This window comes from Sus scrofa, chromosome 5, assembly GCF_054392235.1.
Source record: "Sus scrofa isolate SSC_HxYL_T2T_F1_AM1 chromosome 5, Sscrofa_HxYL_maternal_Yorkshire_Landrace_v2.0, whole genome shotgun sequence".
NCBI classification, from domain to species: domain Eukaryota; kingdom Metazoa; phylum Chordata; class Mammalia; order Artiodactyla; family Suidae; genus Sus; species Sus scrofa.
The window spans coordinates 66,892,929-66,910,603 of record NC_139387.1 but is presented as its reverse complement, the minus strand read 5'-3'; the positions used below and the strand labels follow the sequence as shown (position 1 = coordinate 66,910,603).

General features: G+C 44.7%; 1 protein-coding gene across 1 annotated transcript; it reads right to left on the bottom strand.

Moving 5' to 3' along the window:
- Positions 1-893: 893 nt before the first annotated feature.
- Positions 894-16,403, bottom strand: MANSC1 (MANSC domain containing 1). Its single transcript, XM_084956734.1, has 4 exons — positions 16,302-16,403; positions 11,726-12,044; positions 10,153-10,293; positions 894-2,216 (listed from the first exon to the last, which is right to left on the bottom strand). The coding sequence occupies exons 2-4, from the start codon at positions 11,946-11,948 to the stop codon at positions 1,348-1,350; spliced, it is 1,233 nt and encodes a 410-aa protein (XP_084812860.1). The 5' UTR covers positions 11,949-12,044; positions 16,302-16,403; the 3' UTR covers positions 894-1,347.
- Positions 16,404-17,675: the final 1,272 nt, after the last annotated feature.

Sequence of the window (17,675 nt, the reverse complement as noted above, 5' to 3'; positions counted from 1 at the left end):
ACAGGCATACTTTGGAGATATTGCGGGTTCGGCTCCAGACCACTGCAATAAAGCTAGTCACATGATTTTTTTTGTTTGTTTTCCAGTGCATGTAAAAGTTATGTTTATACTGCCATCTTTTAAATGTGCAATACCATTGTCTAAAAAATAAGGTACATATATTAACTTTAAAATACTGCTAACAAGTGCTAACCACCATTTGAACCTTCAGCAAATCATAGTAGTAACATCAGAGGTCATCCAACAAAGATCCTCAGAACAAATATAATAATAATGAAAAAGTCTGAAATATTGCAAGAATTACCAAAATGTGACAGAGACACACAGTGAGCAAATGCTGTTGGAAAAACAGTGCTGACAGATTTGCTTGGAGCCAGGGTTTCCATAAACCTTCAATTTGTAAAAAAAAAAAAAAAAAAAAAAAAATGCAGTATCTGCAAAGCGTGATAAAGTGACATACAATAAAATGAAATATGCCTATAATTGTAAGTGCTATTATTTCCAATGTTATTCCAAATAAAGCCAAAATTGGCTGTAAGTTAAGGATTTCAAAATAATTTGTTACATTTCAAGCTCACTTAAGTTTAGAAAATGCCTAGAAAATTACTTTTTTTTCCCCCTGAAAAAAAGTTAACTAGAACAGACCTAAAGTAGATTTGGCCATTTATCAGACCTCACTTATCATCCTCTCCATGCAGACTAATATTCTGCTAGAATTCTCCCAACGGAACCTCTTTTGCTCACTGATGGGAAATGGGGGGGGGGGGGGGAAGATTGTAATTTTTAACTCAGAACACATATTTTCATCATTTAATCATTTTGCTGATGGGAATAAATGTAAAGTTCTCCAGCTGGACCCGTCACTTAAAAGAACATTACTGAGAAACAAAAGATTTATTCAAATATTTAATTGGAAGGAAATACATCTGGAATAAATTTCACTGGAATTCGTGTAAAAAGGAAAGTAAATCCATTAGAATTAATATCCTAAACAGTTGACTTTATCTGGAACCAGAAATATTAACGAATGGGAAGCCTTGGAGTCCTAACCATTTTTCCTTGTAAAAAAGGCAGTCATTTTCCAATTTATGTGGCAATTATTCTTTATTGCTTTAGGTACAGCTTTGTTTTCTGCTAATATTTTAGAAACAGATCACTCACATTACCCAATTTGGTTCTTTCCTCACTCCCTTCTCGTCGAAGCACAAGCAAAACCAAAGTGGTCTGAGGCATCAGCCTGTCTTCAAACTACTTGAAAAAGCCCGCTACGATCAGCAAGTCAGCAGAAACTCCCTGCACGGGGGCTACTAGTAACTATGTGACTTCAGAGACATCTCGTTTTCCTCCCTAGATGTCAACGTAGATCCCATTGATCAAATAATCGAGCCTCGAGTACCGTTTCCGGCGGAGGGATTCTGAGAGCGTTCTGCCCACGAGGACAAGGCCGATGGCGAGGAACACAACGCCGAAGAGCAGGGTCCCAACGAGGAGCCACTTTTCAAGTGAAAGGCCGTGCTGACCTCCTAGAACACTGCTCAGGAAGCGGCCTGGACTGGCCTTCCCATCTTCCTGGGAAGCGGTTGCATCTGGAACGGAAGGATCCACCTTGGACAAGGGCAACGGGGCAGGGTCCCCGGCATCCTCCGTGTTCAGAGGCAGGTTGGAAATGTCTCCAAAGGGCCCTGCTTCTAGTGGGCCTTTCAAGTCGGTCAAAGCCCTAAAGGTGGAAGTCAGAACGGCAGTTGTGGTCGTGCCAGGGACCGTGGCTGCAGGTGGCGCGGAGGGGGTCGCCCCAGGTGGCGTCGCCCCAGGTGGCGTCCCTGCGGAGCTGGGGGTGGGGAGAGATGCGGGCTGGGGAGTGGTCCAGAGGGTGTGCAGGGAAGCCTCTGCCACTGTCGTGGGAAACATTGTCACCTTTTCTGCCAGCAGATGAGCTCCTCTGGGTTCTGACGAAGACGGTGACTTCTGAGAATGTCCTTCGTCTTTATAAACAGGCAACTGTGGACTCGCTAGCTCAATCTTGAGTAGTTTTTCCACGTGACCTGAGGATCCCAACTTCTGAGAAAATGAATCCCCCCAGAAGACGGTGGGCTTGGAATACCCTGTCCGAGGAGGGGGTGAGGGAGGGAGGCGGTGTGAAGACCCGCCCTGGAAGCGACCATCTTCTTGGGCTACTGTTTGGCTTGGCAAACCAGTTGTGCGCAAAGATGGAAAATCTGGAAATAGAAGATAAAAGGAAGACTTTCCTATTTCCATACGAAGGGAGGTTTAAAAAAAGACAAACATTATCAAGCATGTTCAGTAAGCCCTCGAACTGCTGACAGTTGATGTTTCATGGTACAAAATGGAAAACTACAAGTTGCTAAATCAGTCCTAGAGGACACTGCCTCCCCCCCAGATGCTGTGTTTTATTTCTAGTGTTCCGGGTCAGAGGAGAAGAAAAATGTGCAGGGGATGATAAGGAGGGCTAATGAAGGGGGGGGGAGAGGGGAGGGCCCCCCCACCCCCGCAGAAATGCTAAGAGATGCTGGGCGGCATGGGGAGCAAGAGGTTTAGGAAGCTTGGGTTGCTCAGGGGCCAAGGCCAGGGAAGGAGGCCAGGTGGGGTGATGTTGCCGAAAGAGGACTGGCAAAGAAAGCCAGTGTGTGGCATCGGCTGTGCCAGCGGGTCTGCGGTGACAACGGGGGAGCAAGCAATGGGGAGGGGAGATTGCACAGTGGGGGAGGGGGGAGGGGAAAGCCAAGGACAATGAGGAGAGGAGGCCGCACCCCAGTGATTTGCTTCCAGGAGGTGGGGGGCCTGGTTAGCAGGGCTGTCTCCTCTGAGGGCACCAAAGCCATGGCAGCAGCACAAAGCTGATGGCAATTTTTCCGTGAAAAAAGACTTCAGCACCACACTCAGGGCAGGGAAGCAATCTGAGATTTCCTTTTAACTTGAAGATTAAAATTTTAGGGCCAATATCTTAGGTTCTGAGGACCATGGAACCAATAGTTGAAATCATGGTGGCCACATGGCTGACATAAAGAACTGAAAATCACCAGTCCCCACTCCTGCTGAGCAGGAACCAGCCTCTGCTCCTTCTCTTGGGTGAGAGAGTTTAGAATTCTGCTCTTTGTCACACATACCATCTGTCACAGCTCCAACTGAAAAGGCCGGTTAAAGCAGTCTGGGGCTGGGAAAGACCAACTGAACGGCTCTGTCTCCCTCTGTTACTTGACTGATCATGCCACTTAGACTAGAACTGCAGAAAATCCAAGGAAGGAAGCAAAGGAATTTCCTAGTATTTACTGGTTCATTCTTCCCTGTTCTCTTTTCCCTTTTTCTTTCTCAACTCTCCTCAATGCTAGTTTCTAAACTTGACCTCACTCACCTCTCTGCCAACGAATAGATCCAGAGGCAACTTCAGATTCATGACATCATTGGGGGGGTGGCTGTGGTGTGCAGCATCTTGAAGGGGGCTCTCAGTTCCCAGACCAGGGATTGAACCTGGGCCACAGCAGTGGAAGCACCAAGTCCTAAGCACCAGGCAATTCCCTTCATGACATCCTGGACTACTCTCTAAGTGTCACATGGTTCAGAGGTCCTTTAGAACTGTCACTTAATAGTGCATCTAAGACAAGGGTCTGCAATCTGTGGCCTGATGGCCAAATCTGGCCTGCCACCTCTCTTTGGACGGCTTGTGAACTAAGAATGGTTTCGACAGTCTTTTTTTTTTTTTGTTCTTTTTAGAGCTGAACCTGTGGCACATGGAAGTTTCTGGGCTAGGGGTCGAATTGGAGCTGCAGCTGCTGGCCTACGCCACAGCAACGCTAGGTCTGGGCTGCAACTGCAACCTATCCCATAGCCTGCAGCAATGCCAGATCCTTAACCCACTGAGAGAGGCCAGAGTCCTCATGGATGCTAGTTGAGTTCACTGCCACTAAGCAACAAGGGGAACTCAGTTTCCACATTCTTAAACAATTGAAAAAAAATCAAAAAGGATACTATTTTGTAACACATGAAAATTATATGAAATTCACATTTCTGTGTTCATAAATAAAGTTTTATTGGCACACAAGCATGTCCACACTTATTTACCTACTGTCTGTGGCTGCTTCTACCATAAGGACAGAGGTGAGGAGGTCCAACAGATTGCTTATGGCCCACTAAGCCGAAAAGACTTGCCTGAATAGCCCAAAATACTTTTTAGCTCTTTTTTTTTTCCTTTTTCTTTTTTCTTTTTTGGCTTTTTTAGGGCTGCACCCATGGCATATGGAGGTTCCCAGGTGAGGGGTCAAATTGGAGCTGCAGCTGCCGGCCTACACCACAGCCACAGCAATGCGGGATCTGAGCCACATCTGCAACCCACACCATGGCTCAAGGCAATGCCGGATCCTTAACCCACTGAGAAGGGCCAGGGATCAAACCCAAATCCTCATGGATACTAGTCAGGTTCGTGATGGGAACTCCATTATTTAGTGCTTGACAGAAAAAGTTTGTGGACATCTGCTCTAGGACACTAAAATAGAAACTTTATCCCTGAAACTCCTCCAATAATGCTGACAAAGAGCTTCTGCTACAGGTGACATGTCATTTGTAGACACAGCGTCACCACGAGATAAACAGCATCTGTATTTTTAGGTCATGTCATGTTAAAAGAGGACTCAAAAGAAAAAAAAGAACAAGACTCAACATATTTCCTTTTTTTTGGTTTTATGTTCATCTTCATTGAATTTAATAGGTGTTCCAGGGACCCCATAAGGTTTTTCATAGTATATTTCAATATAGCAATATTAATTTCATCATAATTTACTCTTTCATGGAGGAGTCCTTGCTTTAGCAAATTTAAGAAGTTCACACATAGGGAGAGAAATAAAATCTGTTCAAAATAGAACCATTTGAATAAATGTGCATAAAATTCACTGTATCTGTTTTATGTATAAGGTGTGTTATATTGAACAGTCATTCATATTTTTAAAAGTTCTTTCACGCATAATTACATGGCATCATCAAACAGAACTCTGGGCTGTATTATTGACTGAAGGAGAGAAATGAGACAAATACTCGAAGATGGTTAAACTTGCACAAGGAAAAAAGGTTAGGATAGGGCGAGTACCATTGTTCAACATTTTTCATTTTAAAGTTTTTTTAAAAGACTATTTAATTAAATGCTCTGTGATGTGTGTGAACTCAGAAGTTGAAAAAATAAGTTCCACTGACAAGAGTGACCAAAACAGCTGTTTTCTTTCTCAAGAATGCAAGCACATAAATAAAGCAAAGCTAGGGCCAGTCCCATTTCTTGATAAGATTCATCCACTGGCAAAGATCCTAGAAACACACAGGGAGCCCCCACACCTGCACCATTTACCTCACCCACTCTGTTTGCCATTGGGGTGTGGTGTTTTCTCCCAGTCACATAGCAATGAGCCACAGAAGGAGCCTGAAAACAGCCCTGTGTCCTTGACCCCTCTTTTGCGTTTCATTTTCAAGTGACTTCACTAGATAAAAACTTAGGGGCTACTGCTTGGAAACCAGCTGAGCAAACAGACTTTCAACTTATTCTATTTCTGAATTCCCCTAGTCTAGTCCTTCGTGGAATGACAGACCACCAGGCTGCAAAAACAAACAAACATTAAATAATGCCAAGCTGCAATAGTTTTACAGAATGAAAACCATCATCTTGCAAACTCTCGGCCTATAAATATCAATCAGTTATAGGAAATAAGAGTTCAGCTGGAACTAAACCACTGAACAGATGCCTATTGAATTTCACTCTAAACAGGAGGCAGATAATTTATTTTTATGAGTAATCTCAATCCATCAACATGGGCAGATTCATAAAGAGAGTTACAAACACAATTTGTAAACATCTGTAGATATAGTCAAGCCACACTGCACACCAAGTCCAGGGTGGGAGCCACTTTGCCTCTAGATATTAACCTGCTCTGAGCTGATGGTGCCCCCTGGTGGCTATCACAGGAACTGTTCAACTCTAATTCCACTTCCTTCCTTACCTTCACACTTGCCCTTAAAATGTTTATGAACATACCAAGTTCCCTTTCTCCCATCTCCATTAGAGAGAATTTTCACCAGATACTGTCTTTTATACAGGTATTATAAAAGCAACAACATGAGAAAAGTATTATGAAAGTTAAAAAGCAAATTCAACTATCATTTCTATCATTAGGTCCCAGTAACTATCAACATTTATGTACACCTTGGATTTTTTTCATGTAATTTAAAAACAACTGGTGTTTTTCACCTGAAATTTTATTTCTGTATTTCAACCTTTTTTTCTTTTGGCCATGGCATGCAGCAGCTTGATATTGGATTGCGGTTCTCAGGCCAGGGATTGAACCTGAGTCGCAGAGGTGAAAGTACCAAGTCCTAATCACCAGACCACCAGAGAACTCCCTCAAACTTATTTTTTAATATCTGCAATCTCATTTCCTCAGGTGAATCCATCATACTTTACACCCAACCATTCCTTAGCAATTGTCATTTATGCTGTAGAGACTTTTAAACTAACATATTTTATTCTTTTTATTTTTTGTCTTTTTCGGGCCGCACCCATGATGTATGGAAGTTCCCAGGCTAGGGGGTCAAATCAGAGATGTAGCTGCCACAGTCATAGCAACATCAGATTCGAGCTGCAAAGCAAGGCTGGATCCTTAACCCAATGAGCCAGGCCAGGGATCAAACCCAGAGTCCAGTTTGTTACTGCCAAGCCATAACAGGAACTCCTAAACTAATACCTTTTAAATGAATTTAAAAAGTGCCGTTTTCACTTTTTCTACTAATTAAATGATAAACAGCTTCTCACCAATAGATGTTTCTTTGGTACAGATTTTATGGAGATAGAATTACTGTATTATATTACCCATAACTTCTTCAATATTCTTTAATTGCGAAACAGATGATACACGTGGGGACTACACACTGACAGTGGAAGAAAGGACATAATGAAGACAGTGAGAAGGGATCATAGAAGCGGATGTGATGGTCCAACTTCCACCTGATGGGAGCTCTTGAAGGAGAAGAACAAATCTTCCAATTAGTGTCTTGAGACCTGACCTCTTTGGAAATTCAGACTGGGATGTCCATTTCCTGTTGGCTACATCCCTGGGTGTCTAACACACTCTGCTATGTTCTGGGTGATGAAAAAAGGGCAACAGTGGGAAGCTACATCCACATGACACGGTAGGTCCCCAATGCTTTTAGCCAAGAATATATACAGACGTGAAGGGGCCACAGTCGGGGCAGCCACTCCGGCCACCAGGAAGCCCAGAAAGGGCAGGAGAAGAACAAGACTCTTTCCACACGCGGTAAGATTTCAGGTTCTGAGAAGCTTAATTTGTTCTGTGCCGTGGTCTTTTTAAAAAATTACGATTTTAAAAAAGTTTTGGGAGTTCCAGTCATGGCTCAGCAGTTAACGAATCCAGCGAACCTCCAGGGGGATGTTGGTTCGCTCCCTGGACTCACTCAGTGGGTTGGGGATCCAACATTGCCATGAGCTGTGGTGTAGGTCGCAGACGTGGCTTGGATTCTGCATTGCTGTGGCTGTGGCAGTAGGCCAGCACTACAGCTCAGATTCGAGCCCTAGCCTGGGAGCCTCCATGTGCCGTGGGTGTGGCCCTAAAAGGACAAAAACAACAACAAAAAATTGTGATAAAATATACCACACACTATCTACCATTTTAACTCCTTTGAAGAGTAAAGTTCACGGGCACTGAGAATATTCACATAGTTGTGCAGCCATCGCCATCCTCCATCTCCAGAACTTTTTCATCTGGCAAAACTGAAACCCTGTCCCTTGGCTGCCAATCATTTTATACATGGGCTTGGATCCCTGTTTAGGAAGAATTTACACAAGCAATCCGTGCTTTATGCTCCTATTTTAAGGGAATGTTTGCTACATCAGGTTTTCCTGGTTCATGAACAAAACTCAGACACAGCCTCGCCAGGGGACAAAGCTGAATCCGTGTCCAGCGCCCTGGGCAGCATCCTGGCCCAGAGAACCCCGCTTGCACCCTCCCTCCCAGCCCTAAACTGCTTCTCCGCAAATCTTCCCCAGTAGAGGGCGCTGTCATCCTCTAGACGCTCTAGCCAAAAACTCAAACTCGGCTTCGCTAGTCTCTTGACCTCGCTCCCCACATCTAAGCCTCTCAGCAAGCCCTGTCAACTGCTACTTGGAAACAGCCCAAATGTTTACTTCCCTCCACCTCATCCCTGGTCCCCAAGGCCACCTCCCTTCACTTGGATCTCATCCTACCCACTTGTCCCCTGGCTGCTTGTTGCATCATTGTCCATTCCCAATAGAGCGGTCATGGTGAGCTTTGAGAAATCACCTTTAAAACACCACGGTACATGCCTGCTGAAATCTTCCAATGGCTTCCCATCGCCCACCTAAAATAAAATCGCCTTATGCCATACAAAGCCTGATGTGATGGTTGCTTTTCTTACTGCCTGCATATCACTCTGTACATGGTTCACTATGAGTCAGCCAGCTGAGATTGGAGGGTTTCCAAAACCACTATGCCTCAGGATATTGGAATAGGCTGTTCCCTCTGCCTGGAGGGTCCTTCCACAATCTTCTCACATCTGGCTCAGATCTCAGTTTAGGGGTTTCCTCTTCACAGATGGTTGCATTGATCACCTAATCCAGAACGTCCACTCAGCGATGATCTATTATCTTGTCTGAGCTCAATTAGCTTCATAGCCCTGGTAACTCTATTTTTTGATTGTTTATTAAGGTTACCGTCTCGTTCTCCTAAAATAGCAATTTCAGAGGTGAGAACCTTGTTTTTCATGCTCAGTGTCGTACTTTTGTATTCTTAGAGTGTAAAAAGTGATTGGTGGATAGGAGATGCGAAATAAAATTTGTTGCGTATTGAATAAATGAACAAAGAGAACAGTATTAATACCTAAGGGCATTGACAACAAAAACTTCCTAAAATTTAAAGGAAATTCGGCACCTGAAAGCATTTCCTCCTGAAAAATTAACAAGCCAACATCTCACCAAGACTTATCCAAATAATCATATTATTTTTACTTATCTTCTGTATTCTGAGCAAATATGTAACTTCCAAGTACGGAGACTATATTTCCAGTGCTCTGCACAGATTTGACATATGGAAGATTCTCAATGAATACTTTTTTTTTTTGCTTTTTAGGGCTGCACTAGCAGCATGTGGAGGTTCCCAGGCTAGGGGTCTAATCAGAGCTACAGCTGCCAGCCTACACCACAGCTACAACAACGTGGGATCCAAGCCACACCTGTGACCCACATCACAGCTCACGGCAACACCAGATCCTTAACCCACTGATCGAGGCCAGGGATCGAACCCACAACCTCCTGGTTCCTAGTCAGATTGGTTTCCGCTGAGCCATGACGAGAACTCCATCAGTAAATACTTTTTAAATGAGTTTTCCTCCAGGTGTGGGTGATAAAATCCACTGAGTTTTATTTAGATAATGTGATTACAAAATCATTGGAACCTAATGACACATGTACTGGAATTTTATATACTGTATTCACTTGGGTTTTAACCCTTTCAAAACAGTCACCCTGGACACCTGTATACTTATTCCATTGTTGCTGACGTGGTTCTAAAGAGGTGTTGCAGAAGTTCCCGTCGTGGCTCAGCAGTTAGCAAACCTGACTAGCATCCATGAGGTTGCTGGTTCGCTCTCTGGTCTCGCTCGGTGGGTTAAGGATCTGGTGTTGCTGTGAGCTGTGTATAGGTCGCAGACGCAGCTCGGATCCTGCGTTGCTGTGGCTGTGGTGTAGGCCGGCAGCTACAGCTTCAATTCAACCCCTAGCCTGGGAACCTCCATGTGCTGTGGGTGTGGCCCTAAAAAGACAAAAAACAGACCCCCCCCCCCAAAAAAAAGAGGTGTTTCAAAATGTGTTCATGAAAGGACTGTGTGCCTTTTATCTTATGAAGGTAAACACAAAAACAAAACACTATCATGTATATGTCTTTCAGTGGAAAAAAAAGATGTTCTGGTGGAATCGACTGAATTTTTAACCATGCGATGTTAGTGATATGCCTCTATATTAATGACTCCTTTTTGTAGTTTTTCTTAGACTCTTTTGTAGGAAATCTTTCATAGGAACCATATCCTTAAATAATACTAATCATAAAAAACCAAGAACAACGTTTATATTACCTCTAATTATCCTGTAACTCCTAAGTCCCTTTGCTGGTTTCAGGGGACAGGCTTCCTCACTGGGACAGAAAAACAGGTAGCAGTTGGGTTGTCTAGTTGTTTTTCGAGTGTCGAAGATCATCAGGTTACATGCTCTGTCCCCTGCAACGAAAGGTTCTATGAGCATTATTTTGAAATAAGATTTTTGAAAGAGCAGGGCGAGCAGGAAGAACTTCATCCGGGTGGTCAACACAAAAACCTTTATTCATTGCCTCCTGGCTGCTGAGTCATTTCCTTTTCCTTAGCTTAGTCACTGAAAGCAATTTTTAAAGAACTGGGGTTTAAAAATCTAAAATGATGGTAATTTTGACAAAACACTTTCTTCGCAGTACATTAGTTAGAAAGAAGACTTCCATTTGCTAAATTGTGTATCCAACCATACATAGAAATACTGACGCTGCAATCTTGACACAACTCGCTACTGAGTCGAACCTTAAGAAATGGATCTAGGAGTTCCCTGGTGGCTCAGGGGGTTAAGGATTTGGCTTTGTCACTGCTGTGGCTCAGGTCACTGCTAGGGTGTGGGTTTGACCCCTAGCCTGGAAACTTCTGCACGTTGCAGGCACAGCCCAAAACAAACAAACAAACAAACAAAAAGAAATGGATCTAAATGATCTCATCTCTCTCTTGCATCCTGAGAGCATCTTATTTTTTTTAATTTATTTTTTTTTGTCTTTTTGCTATTTCTTGGGCCGCTCCTGTGGCATATGGAGGTTCCCAGGCTAGGGGTTGAATCGGAGCTGTAGCCCCCGGCCTATGTCAGAGCCACAGCAACGCAGGATCCGAGCCGCGTCTGCGACCTACACCACAGCTCATGGCAATGCCGGATCCTTAACCCACTGAGCAAGGGCAGGGATCGAACCCGCAACCTCATGGTTCCTAGTCGGATTTGTTAACCACTGCGCCACGACGGGAACTCCCCACATGTGTCTTTATATCACTGTATTCCAACACTCCACACAGAGAGTAGCTAAGAATTTAAATAGCACTTTTTTTTTTTTTTTTTTTTGGTCTTTTTGCCATTTCTCGGGCCGCTCCCACCGCATATGGACGTTCCCAGGCTAGGGGTTGAATCGGAGCTGTACCTGCCGGCCTACACCAGAGCCACAGCAGCGCGGGATCCGAGCCCTGTCTGCAACCTACACCACAGCCCACGGCAACGCCGGATCCTCAACCCACTGAGCAAGGCCAGGGATCAAACCCTCAGCCTCATGGTTCCTAATCAGATTCATTAACCACTGAGCCACAGCGGAAACTCCCAGCACTTTTGTTTTCAATATCCCAGATGTCTGTTAGAACATAACACCAATGGTTTGTACCCCTTTTTCAACCCAGACACCTGAGGGATATACATCGTCTCATTGATAACTTTGGCTCAGCTTAGGGGAGGTGTGGGCATCCGGAGAACATACCTGGTGATTTTGTCACCCCCCTTTCTACCCTATTGAGCATCACGGACTCTTCAGCCTCATCCACCAGCTACGTATACCACAAAACCCAAGGAAGAAAGAGTTGCCCAAGTGTCAGTACTTACCTGATATGTTTTTTGTCAAACAGCAAGAATTGATGCAGTCCTCTTGAGTTAACATATGTATGGGCTCATTGCCTCTGATTCCCCTGGAAAGGGAGGACTGGATGTCAATGACCACATCTTCCAGACTCTCAGTGGGGCAGGTCTGACTGGCAGACAGCTGGAGCGTCAGGGAACAGATTATTATGAAAGTGTAGGTCCAGCTCCATCCTCCCATGAAGAGCATTTTAAATGTCAGTTTAGCCTGAGTCTTCAAAGATCGGGTAACTCCCCCTCTGGCCTTGGTTTGCTTCCAGAAAATTGTGCAGGTGATGAAATCTCTCTGTAGGACAAACACAGGAAAGCATCAATGAGTTTCGTTTCTTCCAACAAACCTAGAAAAGATACATTTCATTTCCTTCGAGTCAATGTAAATGAAGCACAACTTATAAAAGGACAGAAATGAACAAGTATTTTTTGTTTTGTCTTAAGGCCACACCGGCAGCATATGGAAGTTCCCAGGCTAGGGGTCCATTCAGAGCTGCAGCTGCCAGCCTACACCACAGCAATGCAGGATCCATGCAGCATCTGCAACCTACGCCACAGCTTGCCGTAACACTGGATACTTAACCCACTAAGCAAGGCCAGGGGTCCAAGCCTCATCCTCACAGACACTATGTTGGGCTCTTAACCTGCTGAGCCACAGTGGGAACTCCAGAACAAGTTTTTTTTTTTTAATTTGTTTTCATTTTAATAGATTTTAGACAACTTTTCTTTACAAAAATGGGCAAAAAACTAGTAAGCACATAGACATAGACTGTCCCATCAATCCTTAAAATCGTGACAAGTGTCTATGAAAGAAGTCCTAAACAGTAGGCCTGCGTTTTGGCTCTAAAATCCTTCCTCTCCTAACCAGGAGGGAGAAGGACCACAAAATCTCTGGCCATTGATAAAGCAGTGATAATTGGTTTAGACAAATTCCCCTTCTCAATATTAACAATGAGGTTTTTTTTTTTTTTGTCTTTTTAGGGCAGTGCCCACGGCATATGGAAGTTCCCAGACTAGGGGTCTGATTGGAGCTGGAGCTGCCGCCTACACCACAGCTCACAGCAACACCGGATCCTTAACCCACTGAGCAGGGCCAGGGATCAAACCCATGTCCTCATGGATATCAGTTGGCTTTGTTACCACTGAGCCACAGCAAGAACTCCACTAGGAGCATTTTTAAGTCACCTACTGATTGGTAGGCAATGCACTAAGAAACTTACATATATTGTCCTAGTTGATCCTTATACCAGGTCTCCAAAAAAAAGCTGTTATTTTCCTCATTTTATGGATGAGGAAATTGAGGCTGCCTTTCTTGTTGCTGCCTATTTTTAAGTATCACCCCAGAGGCAGGTTAACTCTATTAATCTAATTTGAGGAATTAGCCCATCTACAGGGGGAACATTCTGGCTCAGGTGAAGGAAAGTGTAAAGGCTAGTGTTCTTTTGGAAATCCCTAAACACACACAAGTCATAATATGTATAAAGCCAACTCCATTGGTGAGTTGATTCTTCCAAAAAAGAAAAAAAAATTTACACTGGCAAGGCTCTATCAGAAACTATCCTCATTATTTCCAGAATACAAATTGTTCACTAAATGAAGCCTAGGGCAGAATTACCACTTCTATCTATCTATTTATTTATTTTTTGTTTTTTTGCCTTTTCTAGGGCCGCCCCCTGCGGCATATGGAGGTTCCCAGACTAGGGGGCGAATTGGAGCTGTAGCTGCCGGCCTACACCACAGCCACAGCAATGCTGGATCCTTAACCCACTGAGCAAGGCCAGGGACCGAACCCACAACCTCATGGTTCCTAGTCGGATTCATTAACCACTGAGCCACAACGGGAACTCCGGTCATGAAATCTTTAGTACCCTGGAGATGCTTAGATTCCCTTCTGATATGTTTTAAAATATATACAAGACATGTTTTGAGGAGTTCCCTTGTGGTGCAGTGGGTTAAGGATCCAGTGTTGTCACTGCAGCTGTTGGGGTCACTGCTGTGGAATGGGTTCAGTCCCTGACCCCGGAACTTCCGAAAGCCATGGGCAAGGCCAAAAAGAGAGTAGCATGTATATTTTTCACAGGCCACTCTCTATGCTAAGCACTTTACATATATCATGTCATTTAATACTTCAAGAATTCTATGAGCTATACCCATTACTAGCCCCCCCTTTTTTGTCTTTTTAGGGCCAAACCCGCTGCATATGGAGGTTCCAGGTTAGGGGTCGAATTGGAGCTACAGCTGCCAGCCTACACCACAGCCACAATAACACAGGATCCGAGCTGCGTCTGTGACCTATACCACAGCTCACCGCAACACTGGATCCTCAACCCACTGAGTGAGGCCAGGGATCCAACCTGCAACCTCGTGGTTATGAGTCTGATTCATTTCCGCTGTGCCACAACGGGAACTCCCAAGCCCCATTTTTCAGTTAAAATCAATCATGTGATAAAAAAAACAAGGGGAATGTCTAATCAGTGCCTCAGTTTGGAAGTAGCATTGAATGTAACGATTTTGAGATCTATGCATTAAGTAACATGATATGGAAAGATCTGTAACTTCTATTGATTTTAAATGATTAATTTATTTATTTTTGTCTTTTTTTAGGGCCACACACTCAGGATTTGGAAGTTCCTGGGCTAGGGGTCAAATTTAAGCTGCAGCTCTTGGCCCATGCCACAGCAACACCGGATCCTTAACTCACTGAGTGAGGCCAGGGATCGAACCCAAATCCTCATAGATACTAGCCAGGTTCATTACCACTGAGCCGTGACGGTACCTCCTCTACTAGTTTTAAATCAGAGCTGCCCACCACTAATACTCCTGTGGCTTTTGCCTACATGGCTCTTAAAGGAAACACTGCACTACATTTAGAGGTTAGTGAAACAAACTTTTCCACCCAAGTTCACAGACTTTCTGAATACTGCTCATGGACTCTCCAGGTTAAGAATCCTAGCACAGGAGTTCCCACTGTGGCAGAGGGTTAAGGATCTGGTATTGCTGCAGCTGTGGCATATATCACAGCTGCAGCTAGGATTTGATCCCTGGCTGGAGGAACCTCCATATGCCACAGGTGCAGAGGAGATAGAAGGAAAAAAACAATCCTGGCACAAGTTACATTTTTATGCTGCAACATTTTGCAAGTCTCTTCTAGTCACTGGAGAAAACAAAACAGGTACAAAAGAGAAAAACCCGGCCAACACTTCACTTGTGGATTCAAAGAGTCTCTTCCCAAGCTCTTGCAAAGAAACCTGAACTCCTGCCAGGGGATGCAGGGGAAGGGGCTGTGTTATCATCACTAGCATCTTCACTGCGCCTACACGCCTGGATGGTGAGCAGTTCTCATGAGCTTCTCATTAATGTTACTTAATGATTATTAGGTAACTTAATTCTTCTAATCCATTATTATTAGGTCTTAAAGGTCTAAAGATTAACAGATTTTTAAAAGGTGGTATGTACATACAATGGAATATTATTCAGCAACAAAAAGGAATGAAATTCTAATACAGGCTACAATCTAGAAAACATTATGCCGAGTGAAATAAACTAGATACAAAAGCTTAAATAGTGTATGATTGCGCTTATATGAAGTACCTGGAATAGGCGAATGCACAGAGACGAAAAGTAGAACTTACCAGAGGTTGGTGGAAGAAGGAATGCGGGGGGGGGGGGGGTTGTTTTGTCTTTTTAGGGCCGCAGCCAGATATGGAAGTTCCCAGGCTAGGGGTCAAATCAATCTGAGCTGTAGCTACCAGTCTGCACCACAGCAACACCAGCTCTGAGCAGCGTCTGCTACCTACACCACAGTTCACAGCAACACAGGATCCTTAACCCACTGAGCGCGGCCAGGGACCAGCCCACATCCCCATAGATACTGGTTGGATTCGTTACCAGTGAATCAAGACAGGAGCTCCCTGAAGTTATTATTTAATGGGTAGAGTTTCTATTTGGGATCGCAAAAGTGTCCTGAAAATGGATAGAATGGCAGTTACCCAATGATGTGACAGTACCCAATGCTACAAAATTGCACACTTAAAAATGATAAAAAGAAAAAATTTACGTCTACTTTACAATAGAAATACCAAAACAAGTTTATAATAATAATAAAAGTCCAAAGTGAAGTTGAATCCTGTTGAGAGAGGGGAACGAATACAGGTGGAAGGGAGACGAAGCGCATGCCCGCTTGCTCCAGTCCCGGCAACGCACCTGCAACAACTCTGTCAAATGCTGGAAAACATTTTACGCACAGCATAATCTAACTTAATCACACACACACACCCTACAGAGTATTAGACAATTAGCAGGTTCGATGAATACAGGAGACAAACCGTACAAGAAAAAAATGGAAAACTTGCCCTTCCTTTGGGGAAATGTACGTCGCTCACTAAACTATTCTTCTGCCTCTGGTGACGATAAGGGGAGCCGCTGCTACCGGCCGCGCGGAGACCCCCTGGGCGGGGGAGGTGGCAAGGGAGCCTTGCCCCGGGAAAGCGGGGAGCTCTGTCCCTTCAGGTGGCGACGCAGGGGACTGGAAGAGACGATGGAGAGCCTTTACCTGGCGGCGGGAAGACGGGGCCCTGCTGCCTCCCGCTGCTGGGCAGCCCCGCACGCTCGGGGCAGGAGCCGCAGATCCGCAAGGCGCTGGGCGAGGACGCCTGGGCGGCTCCGCAGATCCCGCCCAACCCGGGGTTTGTGGTTCCCGAGTTCCTGCTTCCGTTGCGGCCTCTCAAAGTTTGCCGGAGGGGGAAGGGCACATTCCCGCCCTGCAACCCGGAGATGCTTGGCTGCAACCTGGAGCTTGTGCTCTAGGCACGCGGGAGAGCCGAGAGCCGGGAGCCGGGAGCCCCTCCCAGTACACACACCCACCCGCCCCGGGCGCCCCACTCACCCACTCACCCTTTCACATTGTGCATCCCGGCTGTGCGCACTGCTGGGGGCCGGCCGCGACCCTCGTGAGTACCTAAGGGTCTGCAGCTGCGAGTTCTCACTTCTCACTTCCCCGAGGCCAAAGAACAGGCAAAAACCATGAAAGTCAAACAACACAAAAATGTACACTATACAAGCATACCTCGTTTGATTGCACTTAGCAAATATCGCTTTTATTTATTTATTTATTTATTTTAAATTAAAGGCTTGTGGTAATCCTGCTTGGAGCAAATCTATTGGTGCCACATTTCCAACAGTTTTTGCACTTTTTGTGTCACCTTTTAGTGGTTCTCACAACATTTGAGACATCGGTGTAATTCAAGAGCAGGTCAGGGAGTTCCCATTGTGGCTCAGTGGTAACAAACCAAACTGGTATCTCTGAGGACTCAGGATTGATCCCTGGTCTGACTCAGTGGGTTAAGGATCCAGCATTGCCATGAGCCGTGGTGTAGGTCACAGACCCAGCTCAGGTCCCTCGTTGCTGTGGCTCTGGCGTAGGCCGGCGGCTACAGCTCGGATTAGACCCCTAGCCTGGGAACCTCCATATGCGCAGCAGCAGCCCTAGGAAAGGCAAAAAAACAAACAAAAAAAAATAAATAAAAAAATAAAAAAAATAAAGAGGATCCTGTTTTAACTGTTCAAGGCATGGATGGTCCTCAATCAGGTTGGCAATTTTTGTGTTAAACGTGCAAGTCAAGACTCTGGAAAGGCATTGGGATTCTGCAGGATTTATTGTTTACAGGTATGGATAATAATGATGAAAACAATGGGGTCTATTTAAAAATTTTATCTCTAATATTTAGCGTAGTACCTGGTACATAATAGGTACATAGTAAATATTTAACAAAAATTTATGTGTTGATTGCATGCATAGGAAAGAAGGCCTAGGGTGCTCACATCACTCCCACCCCTGTACACAGGCAAACAAGCACAACATTATTCAACCACTGACACTTAAATTGCCAAGCGTTCTAACCTTTCACCATATCTCTACCTTGATTGG